The sequence below is a fragment of the Durio zibethinus genome, chromosome 21, assembly GCF_047325235.1.
Source record: "Durio zibethinus cultivar Kanyao isolate XHJ-2024 chromosome 21, ASM4732523v1, whole genome shotgun sequence".
Lineage (NCBI taxonomy): Eukaryota > Viridiplantae > Streptophyta > Magnoliopsida > Malvales > Malvaceae > Durio > Durio zibethinus.
The window spans coordinates 22,013,448-22,027,643 of record NC_143182.1 but is presented as its reverse complement, the minus strand read 5'-3'; the positions used below and the strand labels follow the sequence as shown (position 1 = coordinate 22,027,643).

The window sequence follows — 14,196 nt, the reverse complement described above, 5'->3', positions numbered from 1 at the left end:
AACAGTCGTTGGAAAACACTCCATCTATCATCACACTTGTCGAGCAATGGACTGTTACTGATTAGTATAAATATCCCCTCGTAATAATCAGGTTTGCATCACCAAAGTTCAGCATTTATTTAAGATTTACTTGTCAAGTGGTATTTTTGTCTTCCAAGAAAATGAACCAATCCCAGAATTCAGGCTTCCAAGCTGGTCAGGTTAAGGGCCAAGCTGAGGTGAGTTTAATTGAATATGATAACTTGTATATTTATATCATTTATAATATTAATAATTTATATATTTTTATTATATTTTATATAAAAATTATGTATTATAATTTGTATTAAAATTTATATATAAATTTTTATAAAATTTTAAATTATTATATATATTTTTTCATATATTTTTTATGTCATATGATCATATATAGTGCATTGTCATTATGTTAATTGTTTTTATTTTCTTCTCAGGAGAAGACCAGCCAGATGACGGACAAGGTTAGAGATACCGCACAATCTGCTATGGAATCATCCCAACAGGTCCTGGTCCGACAATTCTTTATTTTTCAGAAACATCTTTTAGATGCAAGAAAATTATCTCTTGGTGAGTTGAACTTGGAATTGTTTTGCAGGCTGGTCAGCAGATGAAGGCTAAAGCACAAGGAGCTGCTGATTCCGTCAAGGATTCAATGGGGATGAACAAATGAAACTGCTAGTTGATCCAACCACACCACCTCTTGGGCAGGGCAACTATTTTCTTTTGAGCTTTTGATTTTTGCTGTTTCTTTTGGCAACATTTTCTTCATTTTGCTCTAGAATTTTCGGCTTCAATCATTTTAATAAGTTGTTGAGCCATATTTACATTAATAAATTTGGGTTGTGCTAATGGTGACAGCTACTCGGAAGTGGCTAGAGATTGTAGAAAAAGTTTCCATTTTTCTATTTCTGTCCAGAAAAGAATAATGCAAACGATCCAGTTGCTACAAAGTCTCCTGTTCATTTGTTGTTTTTAATAACTCATAAGACAAATTCAAAACAAAATATGCGGAGAAACGCTGTAAATATACCTTAAGATATGCTAAAACTTATAATAACCTATGAATGAAAATTTATGAAACAAAGGCTAAACTTGATTGAAATCTTTTTGATACCATTATTTTCCAAAGTAATTAAACATTCATAAAATAATTTTTATTTTTTACAAAAAAAATCAAAATTAATGAGTCACAGATATTGAGTCTACATTTTAAATTTATTGAATAATATTTTCTAAAAATAATTACTTGACTCAAATAAATTAAAATTTATATTTCAATATCATTTTTTATAAAAAAAAAATTTTCAAATATTCAACAGAATCATTGCAAAACAAAGCTTTAAAAGCCCTTCTCCACATATTGAAAGCAAATAATTTTTAATTTCTAACTTTTTATTTTTCAGAGACAAAACATGTCATTAAATTTAAAATCAATTGATTTGAGTTAAAACGAAAATTTATATAAACAACAATGCTTCTTGTTGTGAGAAGTCAGCCCAATGCGAGACATGGGACATTCGAGGCATGAGTCCCACTTACCTAGGTCGCTCAAATATCATTTTTGATGGGCTCATTGCTAGTTGCTCTGGAGACGAAGGAAATATTTATTTTATATTTAATTCAAAATAAAAAACGTTAGTAATTTTAAATAAATTTATTTGAATTCATACAATATTCATATTTATTACAATGCACGCACTCAAACTTCTTTACGTGAGAAACCAATATCACCTGGTTCAAGCTAGGCTCTTGGGCCTGATGGGCAGCCCAGTCAGCCTAGAAATTTACCTACTAGCGCTCATTATTATTTTAACTTGTTTTTGCAACAAATGAAAGCATTTTTTATTTTCCTTCAAGCTTCAACTCCAACACCAGGCAATTCCAAACCCTATCAAATTCCTTTGCGATACCCATGTTTTGTTCTAATGCAAAAGCAAGAATAAAGTCAGAACTCACAACTCAAGAATTCATAAGCTCAACTTTATATGATAAAGAAATAAGGTATGCAAACTATCTTCTCTTTATTTCTTTCAATCATGCTTCTTTTGTTTCAGCCACCCTCAAAATGATTTAATCTCACGATTCATTGATTAATTGGAAATTTTTTTAGGATACCCTTTTCAATTTATTGCAAAATATTGGTGGGTTTTAAGTTTCTCCTCATGATCTTGTTGACATTTTTTTTTACAATTTTTATAATTTGGCCGTTTTTCTTTTATTTTTTGAATGTGTTTTTTTAATTCAAAGTCTAATGGTGATTGATTTATTGAAATTTTTTTAAATTTTTTGTCTTGTAGTTTATAAAATTATATCATTTTTGTTTGTTTAGCCTTTTCCTGTCTTGGATTATACTTCCCTTGTTGTCTAAAATAATTGTTGTGATGAGTTTGGCACATTGTTCTTATTGATTGTGATTTTCTATATTGATTACTATAGCATGTGGTATATGCTCATAATCTTTTGATAATCAAAGTTGACATCTTTTTGCTTGTATGAATACTATGCTGTAAATATCATTTTTAATAGCTGCAGCCTGCAGCAAGGTCTGCTGGTTTGATACTTTCATCATTATTTGCATGTGGAGTATGTTAATCATTTGATTCATCATTTGCTTAATTTTTATTTGGATGGCTCTATCAGGAAAGATTGAATGATCCAATGGAGTCCATGGTGGGGAAAAGAAGTCTTAGTAGTAGTAAATCCTTGTTCTAGACGTTCCCCTCAGTTACAACATTGAGGGCCTTTGACCTCATGGTGGAATCAAGAAATTTAGATCTGTTGCTTATTCCAGTGTGAGTTTTCTTTTTTGAATTTCATCTTCTTTAAAAAATTCCTGAAATTTAGTAAAAAATTTGTTTCAGCCATGGCATCATCCGCCTGTGAAACCACTCTGTTTAAACTTCTAGTTTCTAAAGCATGCCATTGGGCATTGACCTGCTAATGTGAAACAATTGTAACGGGAGTTTGATCCTTATGCCGAGAAATGAAGCTAATTTAGCAACTGATGGCTAACTCAGCCCAATTCACTCAAACCATTTTCACCATTATCATAAAGGGTCATTGGAATAATCTTTTGAAACCCAAAATTTGCCTCCAAATAACCTCGACCACCGTTAACCAACTCCTTCTCCAGCTCTCTCTTAGCAGTTGCAGTCCTTCACTTTCTTGGTCTTTCTTTAAATGGGTAAAAAATTCTGTTCCAAATTACAACCACTCTCTGCAATCCACGTGGACAATGGTTCACATTCTTACGAAACACAAACATTTCAAGACAGCTCACGACTTGCTCGACAAAATCTCAAACAAAGATTTCTTGTCATCAAATTCTGTTTTGAATGCTTTGGTGAGTGCCCATTCAGACGTTGAAGTGAATTCTCATGTTTTAAGTTGGTTGGTGATATCTTATGGGAAATTGAGAATGACCCAAGATGCTTTACAGGTTTTTGAGATAATGAGAGTTCATGGTTTAAAGCCTCATTTACATGCTTGCACTGTGCTTTTAAATTGTTTAGTTAAAGAAAAATTGATTCATAATGTCTGGAAAGTTTATAAGAAAATGGTTAGACTTGGGGTTTTTGGGAATTTACATGTTTATAATGTGTTGGTTCATGCTTGTTGCAAGGATGGTGATGTTGAGAAGGCAGAAAAATTGTTAAGTGAGATGGAATTGAAGAATGTTTTTCCGGATCGTTTCACATACAATACGATCATTGCATTGTATTGTAAGAAGGGTATGCATTATGAAGCTTTGGGTGTGCAAGATAGGATGAAAAGAGCTGGGATTAGTCTGGATATTGTAACTTATAATTCACTTATTTATGGGTTTTGTAGAGAAGGTAGAATGCGAGAGGCCCTAAGGCTTTTCAAGGAAATTAAAGGTGTTACTCCTAACCATGTGACTTATACTACTTTGATTGATGGTTATTGTAGAGTGAATGATCTGGGAGAGGCTTTAAAATTGCGTGACATGATGGAGGCTAAGGGGATTTATCTTGGAGTTGTTACTTATAATTCAATTATTCGTAAGTTGTGTGAAGAAGGTAAAATAAGGGAAGCTAATCGGGTTTTGAATGAGATGAGTGAAAAGAAAGTTGAACCTGATAATGTCACTTGTAACACATTGATCAATGCTTATTGCAAGATAGGAGATATGGTGTCTGCTATGAAGGTGAAGAACAAGATGGTGGAGGCTGGATTGAAGTTGGATCAATTAACATTCAAGGCTTTGATCCATGGGTTTTGCAAGGTGCGTGAAATGGATAGTGCTAAAGACTACTTGTTCAACATGCTTGATGCAGGGTTTCCTCCAAGTTATTGCACCTACTCCTGGCTTGTTGATGGGTACTGCAACCAAGGAAATGAAGAAGTACTTATGAAACTCCCAGATGAATTTTTGAAAAGAGGCCTTTGTGTTGATGTTTCAATGTATAGGGCACTCATAAGGAGGTTTTGTAAGCGAGAAAGGGCTGATTGTGCACAAACAATATTCACTCTTATGCAAGGAAAAGGTATATCTGGAGACAGTGTAATATGCACTAGCCTAGCATATGCTTACTGGAAAATGGGGAAGGTGAATGCAGCTTCAGATGTGTTAAATGAAATGTATAAGAGAAGGTTGATGATAACTCTCAAAATCTATCGATCTTTCAGTGCGTCATATGCTGATGATAATAGCATTTTAGGTTTCTTTTGGAACCATGTGGTTGAGAGGGGATTAATGTCTAAGAGTATTTTGAAGGATATCGAGCAGGGGAAGTTACATTCATGAATTCGCCTTTCAGCTACCTGATCATTTTCATATTTGAATTTGTAATGCTATAGAGCGTCTTGTTCACAACGAGACACATCTCTATTAGCCTTTCATGTGGCACTACTGATGTTAAGATATAAACTAGTTTTAGACAGTATAAATTTCTTTAAAACTTAGAAATTTAAAGCACTGAACTTCAGTTTCTACAGCATGAAAGTAATTTTGTTTTGACTGACAAAACGACCAAAGACCAAGCTAGTGAGGCCAAGATCAAAGTTCAGGTAAGCTTAGCTTTTCTTTTCTGTTTTTACTTAACAGTTATGAGTATGATTATATTTTGCAATATACACTGTAGACCATTTTCCTGTGTTTGCTTCAGGAGATGCAGTAAATGGTAGACAGGAGTGTCGATTCTACTCAATCTGCCTGGGACTGAATACAACTACGGAAGAGGTATGCACATTGATAAAGCAATATCCATTGGCTTGTACCATTATTACTGATTCAGCACAATTAGGTAACTGAGGTAACAATAATACTACTTCCACTTTGTACCAAATTTGGTTTTAATACCTGACCTCACTTATTGGTAGTGATGACAGATGAACTTTTAGTACATAAATTAGAAAGAAAATTTGTGACAAAGCTTTTGATAAAGTCACATTGAGCATTATTAGGAAGTTGCTGTAGATGACTTGGATGATATCACAGAATTCCAAACTCATTCATGATTGCTCTTGCTTGCTTGCTATTACAATGACATTATTGTTTCCATGGACTTTAACCTCGAGCCTATATTAGGGTGAGCTGGAAAAACCGTCGATCAGTTTCATCTTATAATCTGCAGGTTTCTGTCAACCATTTGTGGTCTGACCATTTAAATATCCTCTTTCTAAACAATACCATGAATGGTTTCATTATGGTTGGATTGTTGAGAATATGCTGGTTAATCAAATTTGGATTTCGATGGCAGAGCCAAGTTCAGCTGTCTGTTGAGGTTTAAAACAAAAGGCTGGTTAAGAAGATTGGGGAACAAGGGTGTTAACTTCATGCAGGGATGACTACTAGAGCATGAGTTTGTGAACAATTTCAGTTTTTCTGATGTTTTATGTTATTGGATTTTCATTCTGGTTTGTTTTGTATCTTTGGAGGATGCCAGCTTTGAGCTGAGTTTTGTACAATGGTTAAAATAATTCAATTTATTTGAATTATGTAAAAATTTATCTTTGCAATATTATTACACATGCATCATTGTTGAAATTCTGCATGATGACTTGCATATTCCAAACTCATTTTTTACAAGAAAAATGCCCAAAATTCCTCATTAAGTGAGAGTTCAAGGTAAATTTGTTCGATAACAAAAAAAATTAATTCCCAATGGAGAAGCATAATATCTTAAGAGTTCACGTTACAAATTAAGCTAATTAATGTAAAATCATGCCCGCAATTTTTTTTTTTTGAAATTTTTTTCTTTTTTATAAAAATGAACAGCGATCAAAATTTAAATTTTGATTATTTTGTTAGACAAATTAAATGTCATACTAAAACTCCATTAATTGAGTGGAAATAAGAATTTAATTTCGATTAATATGGATTTATACGATTGTAATGTGTTAATATATTATTTTCTTTAAACTCAAGCATATTTTAGGTCTCTCATTTTAATTCAGTTTCATATCGATTTAAGTAAATCTTATAAAAAAATTATTTAATATATTATTGTGTAATTTTTTAACTTCACATAAAAATTTAAAAAATTGACACATATTCTATATTTTTTATTTTTTTATAAATTTTTAAAAATATGTATTTTTTTTACAAATTTCATTTATAAATTTTAAAAATTTACTATAAATGTATTTGATAATTTCCCAGCTTATATTTTTGAATCTACCACTTTATTTCCTTGATTATTCGGTCTTTTTTTTTTTTTTTGGATTGTGTCTTTTAATCGGAGCCGTTCAAATTTTGGTCTAAATAAACGGGTTTGGATATAATTCGGATCCTAAATGGCAAAATTCAGTCGGGCATATATGGTTGAAAATAAGGTTCGGGTACGGTTACCTCAAAAATTGCGGCTAAACTCTATCCGTTGCCCCGATTAGTTTGGAAAAAAGTTTAACAGAAATAATCTCATAATCGAAACCACCATTCTTAGCGTCTTTTTTTTTTTTTTCTTAATTTCATTTAATAAACCACCAATTTTGCACAATCGATAAGCTCTTCTTTGATCCACCTTCAAATTCCCCATTAAGCACCCAGGTTTTTTTTTTTTTTTCTTTTTCTTTTTCGTAGGTTCTTTCATGGGTTTTTTCCTTTTTAATCTCTGATTCATTAATTAATTGGAATTTTTTAGGATACCCATTTCAATTTATTGCAAAATATCGGTGGGTTTTAAGTTTCTCCTCATCATCTACTTGTTTACGTTTTTAACGTATAATTTGCATAATTTAGCCTTTTTTTTTCCTTTTATTTTTTGAAAATTTTTTTTAATTCAAAGTCTAACGGTAATTGTTTTAATGAAAAATGTTCAATTTTTTTGTCTTGTAGTTTATAACATTATATCATCTTTGTTTGTTTAGCCTTTTCCTGTCTTGGATTATACTTCCCTTGTTGTCTATAACTATTACTATAATGAATTTGACACATGGTTCTTATTAGTTAAGTTTTTTCTATATTGATTATAGATTGTGATTACAATTTTTTATAATAACTATGGCATGTGGTATATGCTCATATTCTTTCAATCATCAAAGTTGGTATCTCTATGCTTGGATGGATATTATGCTTTAAATATAATTTTTAATAGCTGCAGCCTGCAGCCTGCAGCAAGGTCTGTCGTTTCCTTACTTTCATCATTTTAGCCAGATTCTTTGTGATCAATAGAGTTACCTTTTAAGAATTGAGTTACTTTTGTCTTTGTTATAGTGTCTGTAAGAGTCGTCGTTAATTTCATTTACTGCTTTCAGATTCTGCCCATATATGTGATCAAACATGTTACCAATGCTTTACCATGTCAAGGGATAGGAAGTTAGATGGTTGGCCTCTTGGCATGTCATTGCTTCTTTGAAATAGTGAAATGGAAAAGAGAAGAGTCATAGATGACTATGAACCAGGACCAGTTCCTCCACAAAAACCCTTGGACAGATTTGGTTTTATAAAGCAGGATGCTAGTAGCACTCCAGAAGGTTTAGCCAAGAGTAGATTAATTGTTGAATACGAGAGGTAAGTTTTTTCTTTAATTTTTTTGTTTTAGACTCTGTTTGATGTGAGTGTAGTAGTCTCTCTTTATGATTTTATACTTCATGCTAACAAATATTAATTTTGGTTGTGTTCTATGGTGGTTAAAATTTTTCAGGGAAGCTATAAGAGTTAGAAAATGGAGGAAAATGATTGGGGTTGGTGGGAATGATTGGAAACATTATGCAAGGAGAAAGCCTCATGTCGTCAAAAGGCGTATACGGAAAGGAATTCCTGATTGTTTAAGGGGTCTTGTTTGGCAGTTGATCTCTGGCAGTCGAGACCTTTTGCTGCTGAACCCGGGAGTTTATGAGGTACTTCTTTTAATTACTTGACGGTTTACTCATTCTGTTTTAACTAACATTGTATTATTTCTGAATGTTATGGCCTTTGCTTGACTTTCCTTTCTGTCTTAACTTGGAATGTTATTTCTGCTAAGTTTTCCAACAGTCATGTGAAAAAGTTGGTCTCCTTCCTGCCTTATTATCAATTTTTGTTTATGCTATGTTTCTCGCTCAGTTTTCTACCCTCAATGCAACCTTAGGGTGTTTAATCCTAACCTCATCGATATTATATTCTTTTTACTTAATCCCCATCTGGTAATTCATGTTATTGTATGTATGGACATTTGTCAAACCTACTCTTTTAAGTTTTTATGTTTCTTACATCAAATTATGATTGAGTCATAAAAAGAAAAAGAAAGAAAAGATAAAAAAGAAGATTGTGTTCGATGATTTGCACCAAGTTCCAAAACTGGTTCTTGTAACAAATTATGTAACACTGCTTCTTGTAACAAAACTGGTTTTAATGCTAGATCTTGAACTTATTGGGAGTGATGGCAGCTGAATTTTGTAGAATATAAATTAGAAGGAAAATTTCTAACAAAGCTTTTGATATGATTGCATTGAATATTATTTGTAAGTTGCCATAGATGAATGTGAAAATATCACAGAATTCCAAACTCTCTTTATGTGCCAGGATAATTCATAATTGCCGCTGCTTGCTATTACCATGACATTCTCGTTTTCATGGAATTTAAAGCCTATATAAAGGTGAGCTGGGAAACCAGCTGATCAATCATGATTGCTGCTGCTTGCTATTATCATGGCAGTCTTGTTTTCCTGGACTTTAACCTCAAGCCTATATAAGGGTGGATAGGGAAACCAGTTGATCAGTTTCATCTTATAGTCTTTAAGCAGGTTTATGTAAATTGTTTGGTGAGGATGGTTTGAATATTTAAATAGTGGTACTATCTAGTCCACCAAATATCCTTTTTTGAAAAATACCATGAGTGGTTTCGTTATGGTTGGAGCTCAATCCCAAGTTTAGTGACTCGGAACGTGCCATTTTGTTTGAGAAATATTCTGGTTGAATCCAATTTGGATTTCAGTGGCAGAGCCAAGTTTAGTAATGTCTGGACCTAACCCTTTTAGACATCTTATGGTGCCTAGGTTGTGAAATCAAAAACAGGTTTCAAGTGGTCATTTTGGGTTATAAAACTGTTGAGGTTTAAAACAACAATCTGGTTGAGAATATTGGGGAACAAGGGTGTAATTTTCCTGCTGGGATGACTACTAGAGCATGGGCTTTTGAGATCTGAGAAGGGTTCTCAGTTTCTCTGTTGTTTTAAGTACTTTAACTTTAATTCTGGTTTGTTTCATATCTTTATGGTTGCCAGCTTTGACCATACACTATTATTTGATTGAGGGGAGGGGGAGGGAAAAGAGGGGAAAGGAGGGAAAATATGGAAACCTATCCTTTGTTTGATAAAATTTAAAACAAGATAAAGGAAAGGGAAAGGGGTTGGGCAACCTTCCCTTTCCCTCAAATGCTTCATTTTCAATTACCCCAAATTGGAGGAAATAGAGGGGAAAGGAAAGGATTAAATTTTTTAATTATGAAATTACTTTCATACCTTTAGTTTTTTTTTTTTTTTTTTTTTAATTTTCAAAGAATATCATAAAATTCTTTTTTTCTTTTTTAACCTTCAAATTATAACAATTTATTTCAAGATTGTTCTCATATTAGTTTAAACATTTAATTTAGAAAGGGTATATAATTGCAACAATAAATTTAATATACTCTTTCCTCTCCTTTCCTTTCCTTTACGAACATTAATCCAAACATAGTGTTAATTTTTTATAAGGCCATTGAGTAAATGTAAAAATCAGTATTTAAAATTCAAACATCATTGTAAAATGCTTATGAATTGGCATTTCAGGATATAATAGTGTCAAAATTATTTTGTCACTTGATGTAACTTTTGGGTTTATTGGATCTGGTTTTTGTCCTGCTATCTATCCTTGCTCATTGGTTAATGGAGCGGATTAATATAATATGATGTTGGGTTGATGATATTGAGTTGGATTGCTGGAAAAGTTATTTGCTCATTTGACTTTTTAGGGGGGGGGGGGGATTTTTTTTTATTTGAACTCAAACTGTATTCAGAGCTTAAAGGGTTTTCTTTTTTTCTTTTATAATAAAAATCTTCTTCTTTTGTTGCACATGTTCTTTGCTGATGAAACTTTATATCTGTTGCAGCAACTTGTAATTTATGAGACATCTGCTTCGGAACTAGATATAATTCGGGATATATCTCGCACCTTCCCCTCACATGTTTTCTTTCAGCAGAGACATGGCCCTGGTCAAAGGTCCCTTTACAATGTTTTGAAGGCATATTCTGTGTTCGATAGAGATGTCGGCTATGTCCAGGTTTGTCTCGTGTTTTGGCCCTCATTTATTTGTCCAAGGTAATAATGCCTTCTTTTTTTTTTTGTTGTTGAAAATGCAGGGAATGGGTTTTTTAGCAGGCCTTTTGCTTCTTTATATGAGCGAAGAGGATGCATTTTGGTTGTTGGTTGCATTACTAAAAGGGGCTATTCATGCTCCTATGGAAGGATTATATCAGGTATTTCTTGTATTCTAGAAACCTATTTGCTATCTGGGAAGCATCATTTTAGGTTGTTAATGGATTATAAGGCCTTAGGAAAGATTGTGATTGCCAACTGTCTCTTACTCAGGAATTGACGTACGGCTTCATAGTAGGTTATACCTGTTTCTCATGCCAGGCTTTAAATTCTCTCGTGTTGGTTTTATTATGAGTTCTCTGATTGAATTCATGAACTGTACCTAAATTATTTTTCTAAGGAGAATTTTATATTTTAGATTATAAAACTGGATCTATTTAGCTTTGTGTCCTTATTAGATCTTTTAGTACGCTTATAGAGCAGATATCTAGGCATTCTTGTTGGACAGTGGAGCATTCTGTTGAAATGAACCAGTACTTTGAATTAGTTTTGTACTCAACCACTCTTTCCAGCCTTTTCTTTTTAGAAGTTATATTGGTCCAAATTTTGAGAACTAGGCTTTGCTTTTCTGCTTCTTCCAAAGTTATGTCCTCTTATGATGGCATAATTTTGTTTGGTTGGTAATGTGGCACATTTCGCATTCTACTCTTAGGATATAAGTTAATTGGTATTCTCAGCTGCTTTTTGATGTAATAACTGTAACACAACTTCGTTGGAGTTTATTATATGTTATCTCTTTAGGAGCTTTAATTCTTCTGGTTGCGTGTCTGTCTATTTTTCCACTGGCTTTTGGTTCATTTTGGTATTGAGGTGAGAGCCATTTTTGAATAGTATCCAATCAATTATCACTCTTTCAGTTCTCTGTAAATTTGTATGCACTTGGTAGGTGGGGCTGCCTCTTGTACAACAATACCTGTTTCAATTTGAACAATTGGTGAGGGAGCACTTGCCAAAGCTGGGTGCACATTTTAGCCATGAGATGATAAATCCAAGCATGTATGCTAGCCAATGGTTCATAACTGTTTTCTCATACTCTTTGCCGTTCCCTTTGGCTCTTCGAATTTGGGATGTATTTCTCTATGAGGTCAGTGATTGGAAATATGATATGGATTCCAGCCGTAGAATATTATGACCTGAAAATTGGTTTTGAGTAAAAATGATTCTTTCAGCCAAAAGAGAAAAAGAAAAGAGAAATCAATTTTTTATTTGCATTTTCCAGGGTGTCAAGATTGTCTTTAAAGTTGGTTTGGCCCTTTTAAAGTACTGCCATAATGATTTGGTGAGTAGTTCGGGAACTCTTATCTGCTTGAGATCTGATTAACCTTTTTCTTACTTCTCAAGTACAGTAGTTACGTTGTTCATCAGATTAAATTATCGTTTGAGAAGCTCGTTCATGCTTTACGTAACTTCCCAGAGGATGCAATGGATCCAGATACATTGCTGCCCATGGCTTTTTCGATCAAGGTTATCTCTCTCACACGCACACTCATGATTGTTTATGGCATTAATTCTTTTAATTATTCCTTTCAAAGATCTGCATGCACCTTTCTTGTGGCACGATGATCTGTCTCTCTCTCTCTCTCAACCTTGGTGATGAACATTTATTTGAATTATGTCAAGATTTAACTTTGTAATATTATTTTACATGCATCTATGGATGAACAAGATTTTATTTATTTATTGAACTAGTGAATATATTTGTGTACTTGTATGGTATACATTGTGACTTGAATGTTTTCTAGTGTATTTGTGAAGTTAATGATGAATTTCAATTATTAGTTATGTTTGGATTCATTATCAGGTATCCAGGAGCTTAGCAGAATCAAAAAATGAGTATGAGAAGCAAAATGGAAAGCTAATGAAATCTACAGAATTGATGGAGGACCATAAACAACTGCATTGAAGGTCTCCATGGCAGGGCAGGCTACCTGTACATTCTTATTCTCACTTTTTTTTTTTTTTTTTCTTTTTCATTGTGTTAATAAAAGTGTAAGCCAAATTACCAACTTTTTTTTTTTTAATTGATGTGTACCAATCATCCACAATTGTTATTTTCTTTCATGAGTTGATTTGCATAAAAATAACCACATTTTCATACATTCATATCTCATTTGTTAGATCTTTTCTTCCTTTTGGATAAATGAAATTTGTATGTCTCCATTCAAAGGAAACATAATAAAGTGTTAATATCACTTTTTTGGCCCTTATACTTAAAAAATGTTCTTTACTTGTATTTATAAAATGTGTCATGGGATAATTGAATTATAATTTTTTTTTATAATCTAATATTTGGAGCTAATACCATTAAGAGAAGATGATGATTAGAATTGTTTTAAGGGTCGGTTTATTCATCTAGATATAAAGGTCCACCTAAATTTTAAAGGGGTTTGAGTACAAAATTGAAGTTCATTAAATAGATTTGGGGACAAATTTTAGATTTATTTAAATTTTGAGTCGAGTTGTGGACAAAAGAATTAAAATTCAAGTTTAATTTGGCCTAATTTAAATTAAATATATGTAATTAAAATATTATAATTATATAAGTATATATATGTAAATTTATATTTTTATATTTTATTTTTAAAATTTTATTTTAATTTTTATTATATAAATTAGATTTAATTGATAGATTTTGAGATTTATTTTTTTAATTTGAGTCGGGTTTAAAAATATTTTGAAATTCAAAATATTCGATTGATTCGGATCTAAATTATCATATAAGTTATTAATACTAAATACGTGTCTAATTTGAACTCAATCTGATTTGATTTATGATTCTTTCTAATAAAGATGTAGTTGTCGAGATTTATTTATTATAAAATAATTTATATTTTTTATTATATCACGTGTTATAATTTTTAAAAAATATAAAAATAATTATAAAATAAAATTTATTTTTTAATAAAAGAAATTCTTAAAGGAAAAAGCTTTTAAAGTAATTATAATATTACTGGTATGTAATAACCTGTATAATACAAAGCTATAAGAGTTTTTTTAGCATTATTCATTCCTCATCCTACTCACATCTATTTGGCCTGTTTTTCATTTTTTAACAAAGTGTATTTGATCTCTCATCTCTCTTGATTGTAACTGAAAATGAAGATTTGTTTATCAATGTTATTTTTGTTTAATTTATTTATCGATGACGTTTAGATCTCTCGTCTCTTTCGATTGGCTGTAACTGTGCTTTGTGAATGAAAATTTATTTATTAGTGTTGTTCTTTTGGCCACGTTTATCAACATTTTTTTTATTTAATTTGTATATCGGTGTGGTTTTTCTTGGGCCAACTGTTTATTTGTGTCTTTTCCTTTCGGCCAGAGTTTACTTTTTTTTTTTTTTGGGTAGAGAAGTTTTGAAAAAAATATAAAAAATATTAAAAT

The 14,196-nt window shown here is 31.9% G+C and overlaps 3 protein-coding genes across 9 annotated transcripts; all 3 read left to right on the top strand.

Annotated features, from left to right (window-relative positions):
- The first annotated feature begins 28 nt into the window (after window positions 1-28).
- Window positions 29-979, top strand: LOC111306600 (uncharacterized). Its single transcript, XM_089750800.1, has 3 exons — window positions 29-218; window positions 453-521; window positions 614-979. Exons 1-3 carry the CDS (start codon window positions 162-164, stop codon window positions 686-688), a joined length of 201 nt encoding a protein of 66 aa, XP_089606926.1. The 5' UTR covers window positions 29-161; the 3' UTR covers window positions 689-979.
- An 855-nt stretch (window positions 980-1,834) lies between these two features.
- LOC111305793 (Tetratricopeptide repeat (TPR)-like superfamily protein) lies at window positions 1,835-5,987 on the top strand. Of its 2 annotated transcripts, none has more exons than XM_022903600.2 (4): window positions 1,835-2,019; window positions 2,659-5,049; window positions 5,148-5,221; window positions 5,742-5,987. In XM_022903600.2, exon 2 carries the CDS (start codon window positions 3,023-3,025, stop codon window positions 4,784-4,786), a length of 1,764 nt encoding a protein of 587 aa, XP_022759335.2. In that variant the 5' UTR covers window positions 1,835-2,019; window positions 2,659-3,022; the 3' UTR covers window positions 4,787-5,049; window positions 5,148-5,221; window positions 5,742-5,987. The 2 variants fall into 2 exon arrangements, with proteins under 2 accessions (XP_022759335.2, XP_022759334.2); XM_022903599.2 differs by having other exon boundaries at window positions 5,616-5,987.
- An 843-nt stretch (window positions 5,988-6,830) lies between these two features.
- LOC111305791 (Ypt/Rab-GAP domain of gyp1p superfamily protein) lies at window positions 6,831-12,912 on the top strand. 6 transcript variants are annotated; one of them, XM_022903592.2, is made up of 10 exons: window positions 6,927-7,030; window positions 7,125-7,155; window positions 7,738-7,993; window positions 8,127-8,322; window positions 10,550-10,720; window positions 10,800-10,916; window positions 11,702-11,899; window positions 12,035-12,094; window positions 12,181-12,279; window positions 12,617-12,912. In XM_022903592.2, the coding sequence occupies exons 3-10, from the start codon at window positions 7,848-7,850 to the stop codon at window positions 12,716-12,718; spliced, it is 1,089 nt and encodes a 362-aa protein (XP_022759327.2). In that variant the 5' UTR covers window positions 6,927-7,030; window positions 7,125-7,155; window positions 7,738-7,847; the 3' UTR covers window positions 12,719-12,912. The 6 variants fall into 6 exon arrangements, 4 of the variants coding, with proteins under 4 accessions (XP_022759326.2, XP_022759333.1, XP_022759327.2 ...); XM_022903591.2 differs by lacking the exon at window positions 7,125-7,155 and having other exon boundaries at window positions 6,831-7,030; XR_016331686.1 differs by lacking the exon at window positions 7,125-7,155 and having other exon boundaries at window positions 6,884-7,030; window positions 12,165-12,279.
- The last annotated feature ends 1,284 nt before the right edge of the window (window positions 12,913-14,196 follow it).

Excerpts from the sequence above, each read along its gene's own strand:
- LOC111305793 (XM_022903600.2), top strand. The coding sequence starts at position 3,023 with ATGGCTAACTCAGCCCAATTCACTCAAACCATTTTCACCATTATCATA.
- LOC111306600 (XM_089750800.1), top strand. The coding sequence starts at position 162 with ATGAACCAATCCCAGAATTCAGGCTTCCAAGCTGGTCAGGTTAAGGGC. Across the intron at positions 219-452 it reads AGGTTAAGGGCCAAGCTGAG|GAGAAGACCAGCCAGATGAC; the intron begins GTGAGTTTAATT and ends TTTTCTTCTCAG. Across the intron at positions 522-613 it reads CTATGGAATCATCCCAACAG|GCTGGTCAGCAGATGAAGGC; the intron begins GTCCTGGTCCGA and ends ATTGTTTTGCAG.
- LOC111305791 (XM_022903591.2), top strand. The coding sequence starts at position 7,848 with ATGGAAAAGAGAAGAGTCATAGATGACTATGAACCAGGACCAGTTCCT. Across the intron at positions 10,917-11,701 it reads CTATGGAAGGATTATATCAG|GTGGGGCTGCCTCTTGTACA; the intron begins GTATTTCTTGTA and ends TGCACTTGGTAG. Across the intron at positions 12,095-12,180 it reads AGTACTGCCATAATGATTTG|ATTAAATTATCGTTTGAGAA; the intron begins GTGAGTAGTTCG and ends GTTGTTCATCAG.